This window comes from Urtica dioica, chromosome 12, assembly GCF_054948205.1.
Source record: "Urtica dioica subsp. dioica isolate 48M chromosome 12, U.dioica_male_clone48M_v1_H2, whole genome shotgun sequence".
NCBI classification, from domain to species: Eukaryota; Viridiplantae; Streptophyta; class Magnoliopsida; order Rosales; family Urticaceae; genus Urtica; species Urtica dioica.
This window is the reverse complement of record NC_142767.1, coordinates 18,541,624-18,559,607: the sequence shown is the minus strand read 5'-3', so window position 1 is coordinate 18,559,607 and position 17,984 is coordinate 18,541,624. Positions and strand designations below refer to the sequence as shown.

At 35.2% G+C, this 17,984-nt stretch overlaps 3 protein-coding genes across 5 annotated transcripts; 1 reads left to right on the top strand and 2 right to left on the bottom strand.

Moving 5' to 3' along the window:
- Positions 1-5,923: 5,923 nt before the first annotated feature.
- LOC149379881 (lipid transporter) lies at positions 5,924-10,950 on the bottom strand. 2 transcript variants are annotated; one of them, XM_089602650.1, is made up of 16 exons: positions 10,880-10,950; positions 10,571-10,787; positions 10,202-10,281; positions 10,029-10,123; positions 9,259-9,419; positions 8,985-9,136; positions 8,674-8,792; positions 8,095-8,258; positions 7,835-7,909; positions 7,613-7,684; positions 7,356-7,493; positions 7,126-7,281; positions 6,895-6,947; positions 6,623-6,801; positions 6,406-6,490; positions 5,924-6,313 (listed from the first exon to the last, which is right to left on the bottom strand). In XM_089602650.1, exons 2-15 carry the CDS (start codon positions 10,620-10,622, stop codon positions 6,430-6,432), a joined length of 1,557 nt encoding a protein of 518 aa, XP_089458776.1. In that variant the 5' UTR covers positions 10,623-10,787; positions 10,880-10,950; the 3' UTR covers positions 5,924-6,313; positions 6,406-6,429. The 2 variants fall into 2 exon arrangements, with proteins under 2 accessions (XP_089458776.1, XP_089458777.1); XM_089602651.1 differs by having other exon boundaries at positions 5,924-6,281.
- Positions 10,951-12,913: 1,963 nt separating this feature from the next.
- On the top strand, positions 12,914-14,509 carry LOC149379880 (uncharacterized). 2 transcript variants are annotated; one of them, XM_089602652.1, is made up of 4 exons: positions 12,914-13,540; positions 13,639-13,900; positions 13,970-14,087; positions 14,157-14,509. In XM_089602652.1, the coding sequence occupies exons 1-4, from the start codon at positions 13,161-13,163 to the stop codon at positions 14,402-14,404; spliced, it is 1,008 nt and encodes a 335-aa protein (XP_089458778.1). In that variant the 5' UTR covers positions 12,914-13,160; the 3' UTR covers positions 14,405-14,509. The 2 variants fall into 2 exon arrangements, with proteins under 2 accessions (XP_089458778.1, XP_089458779.1); XM_089602653.1 differs by having other exon boundaries at positions 12,922-13,540; positions 13,970-14,069.
- Positions 14,510-14,533: 24 nt separating this feature from the next.
- On the bottom strand, positions 14,534-17,012 carry LOC149379879 (uncharacterized). The gene is made up of 9 exons (XM_089602654.1): positions 16,883-17,012; positions 16,725-16,768; positions 16,561-16,627; positions 16,167-16,206; positions 15,806-16,023; positions 15,645-15,708; positions 15,242-15,327; positions 14,950-15,162; positions 14,534-14,840 (listed from the first exon to the last, which is right to left on the bottom strand). The coding sequence occupies exons 1-9, from the start codon at positions 16,919-16,921 to the stop codon at positions 14,688-14,690; spliced, it is 924 nt and encodes a 307-aa protein (XP_089458780.1). The 5' UTR covers positions 16,922-17,012; the 3' UTR covers positions 14,534-14,687.
- Between the last annotated feature and the right edge of the window lie 972 nt (positions 17,013-17,984).

The following is a 17,984-nucleotide window of genomic DNA, read 5'->3' as shown; positions in this document are numbered from 1 at the left end:
CAACTCTTGGATTTAAAGCTGGCAATTGAAATTTTCCATAGCTCTGTTTTATCTCTTTTAAAGTTATGAGTCGATCCGACTCTTTTCAAAACCGAGTTGGGTAAAATGAGGCCGTTGAATGGCTCGAGTTAGGCCTGAGATATATCCCACAAGCTAGGGCTTGTCTTGCGCCCTAAAAAATGCTTGTTGATTTATAACTTGATGATTTTATTGAAAATGATAGAAGTTGTAGTATTTATTTAACTCAAAATTGATTTTCTCTATCGGTGTTTTGTTCGTGGCTTCAGGGGGTATTCATGTTTGGTGTATGCCTTCTTTGACCGAGATTTTGGAGATGATTTTTGTGGGGGTCAAAAATCAATTTCTTAAAACATAATCATTTTAGTTGGGCTTTAGTTCTATCAAAAGCCCACCAACCAACCAGTCTAACTCTCGAAGGCCTGGCTGAGCCCAGTCTGACTCCTGAAGGCCGGCCTTCAAGCCCAGTCAGCAGCCTAGATCGCCAAATAAGGATAAGTCGACCGGGTTAACTTAGTCGAAGGAACCAGTATTCTTCACATAGAAGATCTCGTTGCGAAGACCGGATATGAGACGAATTCGACCAGCGACGTGGCAGAGCCGAGCTGATCAACACGTATCCTCCTCGACGAATTCTCTTATGCTATAAATAGAAGCCGATATGCTGATTTTCGAGGACACAAACCTACGCAATTATTCTCAGTGTTTCTCTGCTATTTTCTCATTGTTGAGTTCGCCTGTTAGAGTTCGGCACTTCGCCCATTTGTAATTTATTCATTCATCAATAAAGATATTGTTTATTCTTTTGTCCGTCCTTATTCATTTCTTCTAGTTAAAATATCTGTTTCTTATACGAAATCTTCTAAGACCCATATTTAAATAAATCAAATATATATATCATATTATAATTTGTGATTGTTGACGATCCCCAAATCGACATCAACAATTTTTGTACTACAATTAAATGGAGGAATTTATGGCATCCTTCAGGAAATGTGGACCTGATGCCGTAGTCAATCAAGTAGCTCTACAAGCATGTGTACAATTTCGTAATGAGAGAAATGATCTTGCTCATGAGGGGAATGGACTTATTCATCAGGTCGGGGCACATTCTCAAATTATGTCCGGTTTGAACCGAATCTTTTTAAAATTAAAAAATATTTATATTATTTGTTAGTTAATGTTTATGTATAAATTTTATTATTTACACTTAAATTAAATTTTAATATTAATTATATAACTTTTTAGTTTAAAAATGTTGTTGTTTTGATTTGAATGGGTATTTTTTTAGTCCAAAAATATTTATTTATTATTTTTAAAAGATTTTGGTTTCGGTTTTTGAGGCTCTACTTAGATCCTTTTCAAGTCTGGGCGCAAGTCCGACCCTAACTCTGAGGGTTGAAGGCTTTGTTCTAAGTTGGGCCTAAAGACCTATTCTTTAGACTCGATCATGCTCGGTCATCCGGGTCTGGTCCGGGTCACCGCCTCTCTTAGGCTCGAAAGAAAAGGAACGGATTAAGCTATCTGGTCCTTTTGACACCTCTGCATGGATGTATTGGGATTGGGTGATACCACTTTTCGTCCATGTTTATATACCTTTAGTGGAACTACCAAATATTCAACTACCAAAATTTAATTTTGTATAGTTTATGAATAGGATTTTGAGGTATGCTTGTCACATTAGAGTTTCTGTAGCTGGAAAGACAACTCTTGTGCCTAAAATGCCTCATATTTCTCAATTAGGATAGCTATCACATTTATGGATTTGAATGATCATGTAAGCGCCTCTAAAAAAAACAACATTATTGCTGCTATTTATTTATGATGAGACGTGTCACATTTATAATCTCCTAGTAGCAATTAAAGAACGAGTTTCAATACTAACACACCCTAAAATTCTCTCTAGCTAGGTTAAACTTATCAAGTATTCTTTGTTACTTTATCTATGAACTTATTATTTTTAATCTCTTGATAAAATATAATGACGAATATATCAATTCTTATTATCTCGTTATATATATATGTATATATATATATATATAGCGCTGAAACCTATATATCATTTTATCTGCTGCTGACTAACTAAAAACCTGTTATCATTTATGATCATACGTTGATTATGCCAAAACAAGGTATAAATTGATCGTTATATAATAAATGTGAATGTGATCAGGTTCAGAGTCAGAGATAAAAGATGACTGCCACTTCATGATCAACATGCCAAAATTAAATACCCTGAGAAAGTTGAGATTAGTACGTAATGTGATCTAAAACTAGGCCCTATAATAAATAATAAAGACATGAAATAAACCGAACATATTGGACCCCAATATAGCAAGAGACATCCAAGGCGGTGCAATAAAAAAGTTGAGCAAAGAGTGGGGTCATGAGAGAATGATGAAAAATTTAACATACTCGAGAATAAAAGTTTTTTGAGTGACTGAGAAAAAAGTATAGATGGGATATGGGAAATGGACCCATTCGAAGAACACTCTCTTACATATATTCTCTTTGTGCAGAGACTATTTATCTTATATATATACCTTAGTGTTTGACTTCACAGTCACCTTCTTAACTCACTTTCCCTCTAATTTATCTTCTTATTACTTTATCTTTATTCTTTTTTAAAATAATTTTAAGCTTTGATTTTACTTCTCACCATGTATTATCACTTTCTAATTAAGTGGAGAACAAAATTATTAGGGTTTGAAGGTGAGTGAAAACGAGCATGTGAGACCTCCCTCTTAAGTCAAGATTTAGACTCATTAAACAAATCTCAACAATATGAATGATTCCAAATCCAATGTGGGAATAAGCGGAATGAGGTAACACGCACCAAAGTTGCATCTATTTTGGTGTGTTTCAAATAGGGATTAGGAGTTTTTGGTTAGCAAAGAAAGTAAAGGCACTTTTTGTAAAGGTGATTAGCAATATTTGCCTAGGCACATGATATATAATATTAAATTGTAAATTGACTGAAATTGGTTTTTTATTTAATGAGCATGGTCCATCTGAAGATAAAACATCATTCTATGTCTTCAGAAATTTATTGTTACAAATTAGGGGGTTTATCTAGGCTAAGGATTATGCTGTATGACTGAAGTAAATTTCTCATTTTTATCCCCAAAAAATTTATAAAGGGGAGCACAAATTAATCGTTGTTGATTACATATGGTCCTTGACAAATTATACATCAATAAAATTATATTATTAAGGGTAGTTTAGCTAGATATATAGATGTCACATAATCACGAGTTGGAGCAAAGTTTGTCTTTATCATAAAAGCACAAACAAATAAAATAAAATTGATGAGGGCTTTTTAAGATTTAGGAAGTTAAAAGAAATATTTAAGAACCATATGAGAGAGATCAAGCAACTATTAGTAATAGCATGTAATAATCACACATTTTGAAAGCCGTTTGGTGAAGCATTGTGACATACATAGCTAGAGAAATATTTTATGCAACAACAAAATAAAATTAATGGACCCACATTATCATTGCATGACATGTTCTATCATTTGGTGTATGTTATGATAAAATCAAAATTAAAGAAAATAAAAGGAAAGGAGAGAGAAGAGATGCTTTACAGGAAAGATAGATTGAGAGTTGAACAATACGTAAAGAGTGAGAGAAATAGACAGCAAATGATTTAGACCTTCTAAAGCATAAGATAAGGAAAGCAAGAGAAACAATATTTAGAGGGTTTTTGTCTATTATTAAATAACCCAAATTAAATCTTACCTCTAAATCTAATGTAGCAAATTTTCACCCTCAAGACTCTTGAATTACGATCCAAGATTAAAAAAAAAATAAAAAATAAGGGACGGCAACCCTTTAACTTTGGTCTATGATATTTTCTCACATTATTTTTATTTTAATTTGGGACCATAAACACTTAGAATAAATAAGTAAACAAAATAGTAGACTTGAAAATTAATTGAACTTGCCTCTTTAGGTTTGAAAACAATAATTCCCTTGAAATTCAAGTCAAAGAAAAACGGAGATGAAAAGTTAAGTACTTGTTATATTTTGGGAATGTTGGATAATGGATATATATATATATATATATATATATATATATATATATATATATATATTAATGTGGTGTGTGTATCTATGAAATTTCTGTGAGCTAATTATTGGCATGCCTTAGATTAGCATATGTATCCGCTTCTATTGGAGCCATCGAATACTGGGTACTAGGAATTATATTCTTGTTGTTGTGAAAGGTACTAGGGCTCAAGGATTAAATAATTTATCTTTTTTCCTTTGTTCCTCTTTAAATTAAATTCTGTTGGGAAGTAGGGTATTTAGGACTAAGCTAAGGAAACCAATGCAAGGGAAAAGCATATACAATGCTAGAAATATAGATTTTAGAGTTTCTTTATATGTTTGTTTTTTGTTTGCTGATAATTTCTTTTTGTGTCTTTTCTAAGGATTCATAGATGTGCTCAATGCAAGTGAGACATCAGATTTGTATTCCTATGGTTTAATACTTTTCACATAATTCGCTTTTTTATTTTCTTTGTTTCTTAACGACAGAAATGAAAAATATTTTCTCGAATAGACCGAAGTTTCCCAAGTCCTTATCAGCTTTGCACAAAAAATTGTTGCTTGAGTACGGATGACATAAAATTAAGGGAGCATTGCGAGAATATCCTCTTTTTTCTTTCTTTCTTATATCTTCTTCAAATCAAAGGAAGAAGATCTTGACCTGAGGATTGGAACGCAAATGGTCTTTGAATTTGAAAGATATATAAGAGATATTTAAATAACATTCTTAGCCTAGTGATTCTTCCGTGCATTGACCACAAAATCCACTACTAGTCAAGGTTCTAAATTTTATTACCATCATTATAAATAGTAAAATCCTACATGAAGTAGAACGGTGCTATTTATCATCATTCTCTTGTTTCTTATTGTTAATAAGTTGATTTCTTATCTTATACCTATACATGTTTTGTATCATAACACATATTCTTTCCTGCAACTTGAAGCAAAAGACTATAAGTCATTTCATGACAAGCTAGTGATGAAGAATTCAGCCAATTAAGGAGGAAAAACTAAAAAACTATAATCATTTTGTTTTGGAATGTATGAAATTCACTTTATGTCGAGTTTTTTGTATTGGACACTTGTCCTAACCTTGGTCTACATTTATGATCTTAAATATATTCCCTCTCTATTCCAACCTTCCCAAGCTTTCAAATGGCTATAATTACAATTGTTGGTGAATATGGAGGACAGCCATATATATATATATATATATATATATATATATATATATATATATATATATATATATGCCCGTGGGTGTCCTATGTAATGTATTATTATATGCGTCTCTTTTGGAAATTTGTGACACCTACGTACCGTTAGCTGAGTTTTTAATAATTTGATGCCATGCGATGAAACATATTATGCTAGTTTTAAACGTTGATTACCTTAAGAAATTGGATATATGAACAAACTTATTGAATTGGTCATGAGCCAAATCATTGCCACTTTTCTTTTTATCAGTGAGCTCTATCAAATTTACGTCTAGCGTTCAAACAATAATGGTAAAACCAACTATGTACAAAGACACCCATGGTTTGATCGAAAAATCCTAGTTTAGCTTAAGGTAACCAAAAATCAACACGCAATCTTCTAAAAAATATTGATAGGTGCATATGAATAGGTCAAAATCATATCAAGCTCTAAAATAGGTTTGCACTGTATTAATATTAAAGTTCGTGTATAAGGTTCATCCACAGACGGTCACCGTCCAGCCTACGTCTAGTTTTAATTTTATCACTAATTAAAGCTGAAGATACTTCCGTATCATTTTCCGTCATTTTCCGTCAAACATCGAGTATTAATTTGAAAATTAGATAATATATGAGACTTGACAAACGGGTGTCCAAGGGCAATGCGGTAAATATAAAAACAAAATTGTTGGCGTATTTGGATTTTGGAGAGGATGATGATGCCGTAAGATTTCATTGCCAGCCAGTCACAATGAAGTAAAATTTACAAATTTAATTGTCCTTGTAGCAGGAAACTCAAAGTTTGACGAGAGAAGACCAAATACAAATTATAAATACGAAACCTAAAGTCTAATTTATACCTTTTAGAAATCTCTCATGTCCTCAACTGTGACCAAAGTGGAAAGTTCTCCGCAAATTCTGAGGATTTTGAAGGACGTCCATGACCAATGATAAATTAATACAAACTAGCCACACTGGAGAATTAGGATTTGTGATCAACAACCGTCACCACCTTTAACAAATATCAGTACTTGTCAATGTTTCCTTGTATTTGAAGGGAAAATGTCAGTATCTATGATGAAGGAACCAAAACATTGTGATATAAATATCATTACAATCTTCATAGATAGAAATACCTGAAATCAGCGTTTGAATTCTTTTTAGTCAGAATGGTCGCGGAAGCGAACAATTTTATTGATGAAGGCTCTCTCACGTCGATAACTGTATATGAGATTGAAAAAAATAAAATAATTAAAAAGAAATCATGACAAAGAAAACACAATTCTAAATGGGGCATAATCCGAATGTTACCCAACAGTGTTAATGTAAAAAAAAATGGCAAAAGAAAGATACATGACCAAGGACGACACGCAGAAGCAAGCAAACCCAACAGAAAAATGAATTGCAAATGTCGGCCAGAAGTTTTTTCTGTCCAGAAATATTTTCTCAGATAGCAGAGTGGTTATGCCCGAAAACAAAAGCATTGTCCATCCACCGGGTAGACAATTGAGGAACGAGAACGAGGGCGAATCCTGTGGATGAGGTGACATGGATAGCCTGAGGTGTGAGATTGATATTGCCCACAAAATATACAAGATTCATCGTACACTTATTCAAAAGCATACCTGGAAAAATCGCCTAATAAATACTCCCGAGTATATGATTCTCAAAGTCATATCTTCATAATGTCAAGAAACCACAGAACAAAAATTACTCTTTTGACTTACCAGGAATATAAAACACCACAAGATACCACATCACAAGTAAATCACTCAATGTGGTGGTGTTTTACAGATCATGGAGTAATTGATGACAAATAAGCGGAAAAAGATAAATCATAAATTGGGTAAGGATACTTATGGAATTTGCCATAATTAAGCCAATTGCCCCAGCTGACCAAATCAACAGGATGTTCATCCCAACATATATAACCGAGAATATGAGTAATGAAGCATTCGAGCGTTTAATTTGGTCTTCATTTGCAACAGCATGAAGAAATGCCTCAGAAGTCCCTGATGCAAAAGGAATACAGAATAAGTACTCAGTTTTTGGCTACTCAAATGATCATATCATTATACGTACTAACCATTCATAGCCAATGCAATGATATAAAGGCAGTAGTACTGAAGTGCTTTAGATGCTTCTCCGTCACTCCATTTCTGACCGTACAATAATCTGATGAGAGAGTACGAGTAACTCGGCCCGAATGCTATAAATACAAGACCTATAGAAGAGATGATTAATTTGCAGTTCGGTCCAAGTTTAAAATTGCGCATCTTATGCCAAAACCTACCTGGATATGCTTTGAAAAACAGAAAATAAAAAGAAAGAGAAAGAGTATACCTATTAACAAAACCAGCTTCAATGCTTCTGTAAGACAATTTCCTAACTTTCTCTTCTTATCAGGGTGGTTTTCTGTACAGACAATCAGAAAAATTATATCCGGGTTGATAACATACATGTCGTAAAATGCTATGGGATGCCATCGTTTAGATGAGATGGGAGTGAAAACAGAGAATTCTATTTTCCGCAGCAAAAACTGTAAGAAATAGGCGAGAAGTAAACCTGATGCGGACCTCGCAAATGTAGTAAAAGAACTTTCTTCAAAAGGAAGAAACACCATTCTCACCACTAGGCTGCCTGGCATTTATAAAACAGGAGAACAATAAAATTGAAGCTATTATTTTCAAACTCTTGAATTATAATGTGCATGAAATCAGAAATCAAATCTCTCTTTTTTAAATGATTTAAGCTAGACATTTTTTTTATTTATCACGAATACAAAATGATGGACCGTGGAAAACATGTGAGGACGAAATAAATACCTAATTTGTCTACGAGTCCGTATACAGCTTGGTTGTAAGGAGTATCAAATCCGACCAGCACCATCTTTTCTCCTTCTTGAAGGATTAACTTTCTGAATGATTGAGAAGTGAACAGCATACACATGTTTGTCAACTGCTTGTCAAAACCTGTCTTGCTTCCCAATCTGTAAGAATAATTTGCTATCAACTTCTGGATCACAATTTGACAGAATGTAACAAACCATTTCTTAACAGTGACAAAAAAATCTACCTTAAACATTTCCTACCTAGCCAGTAATCACTACTAGCATTTAGGATATATTTGGTGTTTAAATTCATGTGCAAGTTGTTAACACATTGTTTGACTACCCGGAATCGTTGCTTCATATCATGGTGACTAATATATATATATATATATATATATATATATATCACGATGGATGTTTAACTTTTCCCGCAGGTGATTAAAAAAAAAGATGTGCCATGTGGCGTTAGTTAACCATATGGTCTGATGCTGGAATTCACCCCAAACGCAGCAGTGGTTTGTGGGGTTCTTGTGTGCATTTAAGACGATGCCCTCAACAGGATAAAGATACGTACCTAAATGGAAAAAGGGCATAACGTTTAAACCGGAGAAAAGTAAGAAAGTAGCACCAATAGCCTAGGAACAAGCACGCTCCATATGCAGTTTGTGATAGCGCAAATATGATACCTTTATCCTGCAACCAATAGAACATTTTAACAGCCAATCAATTGGTTTCAAAAATTTGCGTAGGATTAAAACAAATAGATAAAATTTGTCATGGCCGTGTGAAAAAGAAGTCATCCATGTGGTGTTAAGACCATAGGCAGAATCTCAGAATACAAAACAGACTATTACAAAGATTGACATGAGAATCCAACAAACTTACCATATTCGTTGCTTTGAGGATCAAAGCATACAAAGTGATACATCGAAGGAAAGTAGCAAGGGTTTCAACCACTAGCCGCAATCTAAGAAGAAGCAAGTTCTGTGACAGGATATACAAAGGTTCGGCGAGTAGCTCCAAAATACACGCAAGCGCTGCAACAGAGAGTTAACAGGTGAAGTTATCACCATACTAATTCAAACAGACTATTTAGTACAAAGACATTATAATTGATTGGATGATACCATTAATAGCAACAATTTAGTACGGACGTTACCATTAATCAAGATAGCTTGCCCATATGGATCAGAAAAACCTAGACCTTTCAACCAAAAGACAAAAAAACACGCTGAAACAGTAATGGCGACTCCTATTGGTAAAGTCAACCATGCTACTTTCATTAACTTTGCTACATTTTCCTCGGTCGTAGAACTGTCACTGAAAATAACATCAGAGAAATCAAGTCGTATAGTCATGCACACAGGAGGAACAAAGTTCCCATTTAGTTATCAGATTAAAAAACACCAGAAAGCTAAACCGCCACTATTAAAATCAATTTATTTCTCAATATTAATCTAATTACCCAAAAAAAGCTATATTCACCCAGAAGTGCAACTAAGCCAACAGCACAAGAGTGGACTAACTAGTAAAAGTATTGATTGAAAATAAGTTCTGAAATATGGAACTGCAGAGCCTCCAAATTTCCTGCAAAACAGAGAGCAATACAGACAAACAAAGCGTTGAAAAAGAGAGTAATTCTCTCCTATTTATTGCCTAATACAACTACTTATAAACTATATTAACCCCTCCACTACCTATTATTATTATCTCACTCCAATTTATATCTGATATCCTAGCAAAAACCTCCATTTTTTTAAGGGCATTTGCTGCTGGTGAGGATTGAACCCACGAACTCCACTTTGGAGGTGGTGTGGAATTACCACTAGACAATGCTAGGTACCACAAAGTAAAAGTCCTATGAAACTTAGTTAAACAAGCATATCAATGTATTGGAATTCACACAAAAATTAATAACAAAACCAATACCATTTTATGTCTGCACGCATACAAGCCCGTCTGAAACCCTCCCGGCTGAGGAACAACACACAGGTGACAAAGAGATGAAACTGCACTGCAAAAATCTACAACAAAAGAGAAACAGGTGTTTCATTCATATCAATAGACATGAAACCCATTGGAAAAACGTTTTATATCAATACCGCATAATCCTCCTGAGTGAGGTGCCTGACAATCCACGAGTTGAATATGAATGGTATTCCTCTTGATAAGAGCTGAGTGGCTGAAACAAATAAAATTACAATGAGTTTTGACTTCACTGGATCCGAAAACACCAAGAAACCTCCTTTTTAAAAATATTTTTGAATCCTAACTTCTTCACTTTGACCCTCGTTCCCTCAAAATTCATAAGATGCCTTGTCTTAGAAGCGAGAATTTGGAAGGTCAGGTATGGCCAATCGCCTCAAAGCCACAAAAAAAAAAAAAAAAACGTACGACCTTATGCACAACATTGTTATACTTTGAAAGAGATTAAACAATAATAAATTGATTAACGAGAATGATAAACTGACCAAGCAAATACTTGAAGGTGTGCGACAGAGTTGACGCGGACGAATTTGACATTTTCAGTCCGTGATTTCAAAACTCGATCAGATTCCGCTAAGAATCACGCCATTGAAGAAAGTACGAAAGCTCAATTTGCATTGATATTGATGAGTTCTTGGTGGCATTAAGGAACTGGTTTCCATGTCCATCCAAAGCTTATTTAAAAACTGCTTTCGGCTTAGGCTGAGGGATTGAAACCAACATAGACATGCATTTAGGTTTAGGTAAGGTTAAACTGTATATCAATCTCAATCTCGAGACATGGCATAACATACCTGTCAAAGATGAGGGCTAGAGATTCTCAGTTGACCGGGTCTCCAACGAACCACGGCGGATGAGGATTCACGGCGATAAAAAAAAAAAAAAGAAGAAAATGAAACGAAGGCAATGTGTGCGAGCGAGAAAGACGAACAGACTAGCCTAACAAAACGACATTGCTTCAAAAAACGACACAGAATAATCGGGAAAAAACGACTGCGAATCATGGCTTTGGACCGAGTTGCCTCAGGCAACCAAATCAAATTCAATTCAATGCTAGATTATATATAAATGCATACTATAATATAATTAATTGATTGCATTAGACATTTTAACGGAGAGTTTTTTAAAATTTCAATTTATAAATAATTTTCTGTAAAATTGGGATTATACTCACAACGTGCCCTCGCATGAATGACGTAGTATCTCTCAAATTAGGTCCTTAGAGTTGTAAATGTAGATTGTCAATAGTTTGCATATTGTATAAGGGTAATTTACATTGAGTATTGAGTGAGAATATCAAATTTGACAAAAACTCATTTTTGCAAACACCGTCGTCTTTGATCTATTGAATAGATGTAGATTTGAACTCCCCTCGTATTAGAGACTCTCTCTATATTTCACACAATCTTCTTCCGAAGATTATTATGCACGTCGATGCAAACACACGCACTCATAAACTCTAATTAACGAATGACTCAACAAATTACAAATACCAATAGCTAGTTGTCGATGAATTTCTCCAGAGTAGAGAGACTAGTTTAAGGTATAAGGCGGCGTTATTTACCTAATAAAATAGACAATGACATAATTCGACCCCAAATGAGCTTTATAAGATCAAGGCTCAAATCTCTCGTGAATATCTCATAATCGGAAACCAAATATCCGATAATATATACCCAATATATTCTAAACTGAAAACAGGAAGTTTTCAATTTTAGTTCGCGCGAGAGAACATTGTAGAACAAGTAACCCAAATCTTGAACATCTTCTTGCAGCTTTACTCGAACAACTTAAACACAAATTGTTTTTCGAAACAATCCATGCCACAAAGGAACTAACAATCTCCCTCTTGGCATTTTTTGCAAAACAAACAAACACTACGCTAAGTACTTCGAGTAAAAACCAATAACCAGTAATATCATCGTGTTTAAGCTATTCAAAATATAGTGTGGTTTAAATCTATCTATTACAACCCATCAATATTAAAAGCAAGCACTCAACCAAAATACTCCCATTTTTTGCCACAAAAAAAATAAAGCAAGAGAAATATAAACGTTTAGGTTGAATACAAAAAAAGATGCTTAACATACTGAAAGTAAAGAAAAGAAAATAAAAATTACATTATTTTACGTAGCGGGGGCTTCTTCTTCTTGGACTTCATCTTCAGCATGAACTTCTTCAACCGGGTACTTGATGTCGTGAAAGAGTGTAGTTAAGTTCAACCTCGATACTATAAGCTTCTTTATCTTTGCAATCTTCTTCTTAATGCCAGACTCAAGCTGCTTGATAATTATCTACCTCATTGTAGAATAAATTTAAGATGTTGAGCAAGTTGCCTCATTGCAGAAGATGGTAGATTTGTAGAGAAAAAATCATTTATTTGGTAAAAATGGATAAAAAATATTATTTTTTCATATTTTTATTAGTATTTTTGTCCAAATTATAATTTTGGTGTAAAATGAGAATTGAGTTATGAAACGATAGTATATTAGTAATTTTCTCTAATGATTGAATAAAGAAAATTAAATACGGTAAATATACAGTGGAGACTGTATAACATCATTAAATACGCATTTATATACAAATGATCGATACATGAACTTAAAGTAATTATATATGTTTTTTAGAAATTTGAAACATTCAATACGATTATAGTCTGCAAGGGACAACGAAGAGACCACGTGGCACTTACTAACTTAGTTGTGTCGAGAGATATACTAATATTGCACGAGTTCACCAAAGAACAAAAAAAATCAGAAACGAAAACAAAGCAAAAAAAATATAAATAAAAGTGTAGTAAATAAAACTATTTATGATGAAATCATAAGAATAAAGTGGGTAATAAGTAACGCCAATGGGTATTTATAGCGTCATATTACACGTACTGCCAATGCCATATCTGCCACAGTTCTATTCCTATCCAGAAATCACACTAAAAGAGACAATAAAATAAAATAAAACAGAATAAAAATAAATAACGCAAGACTCTATCTTTACTCTTCCACAGCAACAAAAAAACATAAAAAGAAGACCGTCTCAGAGTCAGAGGAGAAGAAGACCGTAAAAGGTAATGATATGATGTTCGGAGGCAACAACATGGGACGCGTCGGAGGCGGCGGAGGAAATTTGCTGAGGTCCGTCGGAAGATCCGTCGCGAGAGCCAATCTTCCCGGCGGCGGCGGTGGGACCCACCTCCAAGAGCCCATTTCCTCTTCTTCGTCGTCTAATAGCTCTAGGTCTTCAAATAACAACAACAACAGTAACAATAATAATCACCTGTATGCGACCTCACCTTTCGCTTCCTGCAACGTCCCGGTATCGACCGTCCACGGCTTGTCCACGTGGCGTCGCTGCGACGAGCCCGACTGGGTCACGGTCGAGGAATGCGACGACTTCGCTCTCGGTCCCGTTCCTTCCCATGAGGAAGTTCACAGTGCTGTCTCGGCTCTTCAACAGTGAGACCTTTTTTCTTAATCTCTCTCCTCTTTGACTATAATTCGTTGTGGGACATGAATACGGTTGACTTTGACCACGCTGGTTTTCAACTGAACAGGGTATTTACCAATGATTTCTACTACAATGCTGTGAGGGACGAGTTTGGTTCCGGCTCTGGATTTGACAACTACCGCGACGAGGAACGCCGGGTTTTTAGCCCTGCCGATTTCGCCCCGCACATTTCTCCTCCGGGGTCGGAGATGGATTGGATAGAACCGTCTTTTCGGGCGTGTGACTCGAAAGCCGTTCTACGCAGCAGTGAAGGCTTGGAGAGGGTTCACGGCGCTCTCCGTTTGTTGCGCACCGAGCCATTAGTACAGGCGTGTATCGTATATATATCTTCGCGTTTATAGGAATGTTGAGATTCATGTTTCTTTTTTGTGGTGTAGAAAGTGGTGAAATCTTTGTCCTCCGATGAAGCGGTTTGGAACGCGGTTCTCAACAACGAGGTGGTGAGGGAGCTCAGAGACACGCTCTCATCCTCATCGGGTTCGTATGAGGTTTTAGGTACGATCATCGATATAAATGAAGTAAATTTTTTTCTTACGTTTTTTTTTTGGTGGTCAACTTGTGTAGAAGATATTGACGAGGAGTCGGAACACAACTCAGACGTAGAGACAAACATAGTGAAACTGATCTTCGATGGAACGAGAGAGAAAATCGTGGAAGTGGTTGAGAAGATCACGAAGCTCGTGAGCGACCTGTTTCAGGTGCCCCCGGAAAAAGGAGACGCCGATGCTTTCAAGGAGAAGCTTAGGACGTCGTTCATGCTCTCCATTATGGTACTCTTAGTTGTGGTAGTCGCTCGAGCCAACAAGGCTTGACTTTAACCCGTCGAAAATTCCCCCGAATAGCTTTGGCTTTTGTATGGTCAACAACAGATTTTCTATGTTTTTTTTATTTTATTTTATTTTTTAATTCCTGTAGTAGTTAAGCTTGTGTGCGTGCGCGCGTTATGAAACCGAAATCACTATGCAATTCTCACAAGATCAATCTTTTTCCATGGTGGGGCTTTACGGGTTACAAATTAACTATTAACTGCTCTAAGCAATGTACACCTAATTAGTAATTAGCATTGTCACCACTACTACTATAGCCTTGCATTTCTCAGCCCAAATCGACGACTGAATTCAACAAGTGGTTGATATCGGGAACAATGACGGCTCTCTTACCGAGTTCTCCGAGAACACAACATTGCTTCTTTGCGGTGTTGATCGCCACGACGTCTTGAGCGCACACAACGTCTGAACCAGGCGAAACCTGCAATTAGTAAAAAAAAAAAAAAAAATTGAATTCGATGACACCCTTGATAGAATCTGAAACCAATCTGATTTTGAATCTTTAAAGCCTGTTTTTTCTACTGTCTTACGTCGTACAAGATGTTTCCGAGCTTGAGCTTGACTGACCCGCTCTTGTAAACCAGCATTTTACCGACGTGACCGGCCGGTAACTCGTCCGTTTTACCTCTCTTGGACGATGAAGACCCGAGCTTCTCTTTTCCCTTTGCGCTAGCCGGTCGTTTCACGATTGGCAAGGTGGAAGGAAGCTGGAAGAGAAGCATCTTTCCTTGTTCGTTCTCGTCCTATCACCAATCGTCAGTTTCGCATCACAATCGTAGTTTATGTTGGTTTTGGCATTATTGGTTTAAAGTTTAGGTGTACCGTGAGCCCAAGTTTCGAAGCGGAATTTACAGACTTCTCATCGTACTCTTCGTCAGCCGTTCCAAATTCTGCAGCATCGAGAATTTCTGAAAGGAAAACAAGCAACGAAGTCATGGGAAACAGAGTAGAACAAAAAACAGAATTGGAAAGATCTTTGTTCTTGAAATCAAACTCTAGAATATCATCAACACTATTGCCCCAAAAGAAGAAAGGAACAAAAGAAAACTGCAATTCATGACAGATAATACACTCCAGACAGGAAACTTATAGAGCTGATAAACTAGTAACAAGTTTCAAGAATAAGAATACAAGTCCGTCGTGTTCATGTAAACCGTATAAAGTAATCAATCGGCATTAAGCTTTGCAAAGAAAAATACTGTAACTGAGGATCAACATTAATAACCTGGGTCACCCGAATTAGGCTGCCTCAGAGGAAGAACAGTAGGGTAATAACTGCGTTCGTAATCCTGCAACACCAATCGAACACATAATAAGTAAGCTAAGCAAGCAAGCACTATAAACAGCGAAAAAAAAGATCTCCGCTGGGAAGAGAGCGCTTCTCACCCAACATTCTCTATAAATTTTCTCGGCAGATTTCTCGGGAAGATCTTCAAGGGATTCGAGCTTCTCGGAAATACTCGACGGCAATGGTATCGGAGTTTGGTCATCCTTGGACCTTGTAGCATATCCGTTGTTTCTTTTGCTAGCGTTTTCCTCTCTGGTCGCCCTGAATGATCTTATGCTCGACGAGTTTGTAGAGCCGCCACCAAATGCAACTTGTTCTGTATGATTAAACGGAGAATTAATAATAAAAGGGGAAGAAATTAAATCAGTTTAAATCTTGTCCGGGGACTCTTCTTGTATCTTGATAGCACAATGATGATCACACAAAGTTAACGAGGATGCAAAATAGATGAGTAATTACTTCTCTTTTCGGGTTTAGGAGCTCGTCTTGTGAGAGTCTCCTGCAAGTATAGAACACACATTTTGAGGTAAATCAGCTGAAAAATTTGTGGAACATAGGGCATTATTTTGTTAGAAGTATTTTTTTGACATGTATTATTATAGGGCACACGGACTTATCTTTTACGGTAATTAATTACGACATTGTGTTTTAGATTTATTTTTTTAAGATTAATTTGTGACATTTAAGGGAAAGTACGACATACATGGTTACCAAAATTGAACAATTTTTTTATGATTTAATTGATAATAATTATTACCAATTTCCAAGAAGTTCCTCTCAAAGAAAAAATAAAAAAGTTCTAAACCGAAAGTATTAAAAAAAAATCGAAAAGAGAAAAGAAGAAATATATTACGTTGAATTGACGGAGCAGAGTCTGAGCCTCTGAAGAAGCTGGTTCATCGTCTTCATCGCTCAATTCTCTGAACATTTCGTTGAAAATCACCACAAAAACAAAATCAAACTTTAATATCCAAGAAAACTGAGGGTGAACGGCCAAATTTTTTGTGATTAACTTACATTTTAAGAGTCCTCCGAGTCCGAGCTTTGGGAGCGAACTTAAGCTTGAAAGAGACAGATCGGGTAAAATAAATTTAAAATCCGAGATCAGAATTCAAAGAGAGATTCGTGGTGAAACGAAAACGCAAAATTGAAATAAAAACGTTACTCTTTTTCACCTTTCTGCGAGAAGTTGGAGATGAAACTTCTGGTTCCATGGAGTTTCAGCTTGAGGAAGAAGATTCGGTAAAAGAATTAGGGAAATGAAAGGGCGAGATTCGAACGCAAGACGTGAGGGAAGTATTGATAAGCTCTTTACCTCTGAGCTAATCTTTATTTATGTTAGAGTTACAAATTAAAAGAATTTAATCAAAACAATTGTCTTTTGCCGTAGATGGCCTTGGTAGCGATTTACATAGTCATACAATTTATTTATGAAATTTAAACGACAGACTAATAAGTGATTATTTTCATTGTGGAGTTCAAGTTTCTATACGGTAAATGGTCTAATTGAAAGTCATCACAATTTCTTATCTTTGAAATTTGAATACGTGTACGCATTGATACCTCAAAAGACATAAGTAAAACTGTAAAAGTGTAAAACCATAAAAAAGTTTTTATCCGGTATATGGTCTAATTGAAATCATCACTATTTCTTTGAATATGTGTACGCATTGACAACTCAAAAGACACAAGTAATTAATACTCTGATAAAACCAAAAAAAAAAAAAAAAATTCAATACATCATCGAAAATTCCTTAAAAATTAAGACGCTAAAAATTACTTGTATTGTGAGGAGATAGAGTTGGTAAGACCATCTTCACTTCATTTTCATTTCCATCTCTATTTAATATGCTTACATAAATTAACAATATTTTTTTTTATATGCGCTTCATCCCTATTTTACATTTTATTCAAAGGATATCTTAAGGATATACTCTCCTACTATAATTTTTTTATAATTTAGCTTTAACCCATTATTATTTCTATATATTACAAATTTGAGAAGTTTCAAAAAACTATTCTTGATATTGTTTTGAAATACCTATAAATTTACTTTATTTGAAAGTAAGTATTTTTTTTTTTTGAAAATTGCCAAAAGTATGACTAAATTAAGGCAAAATTCCATTTTCCTATTTTTTTCAAAAATTTACCAAACTAAGACCGGTCAAACAAAAGTCAAATGAGAGATACACAAAAATCTACCTATTATACCATCATACTAATTACCAACCTACAATCTTCCCCAATAAATGTGAAACCCCAAAATTTTTTAGCTTG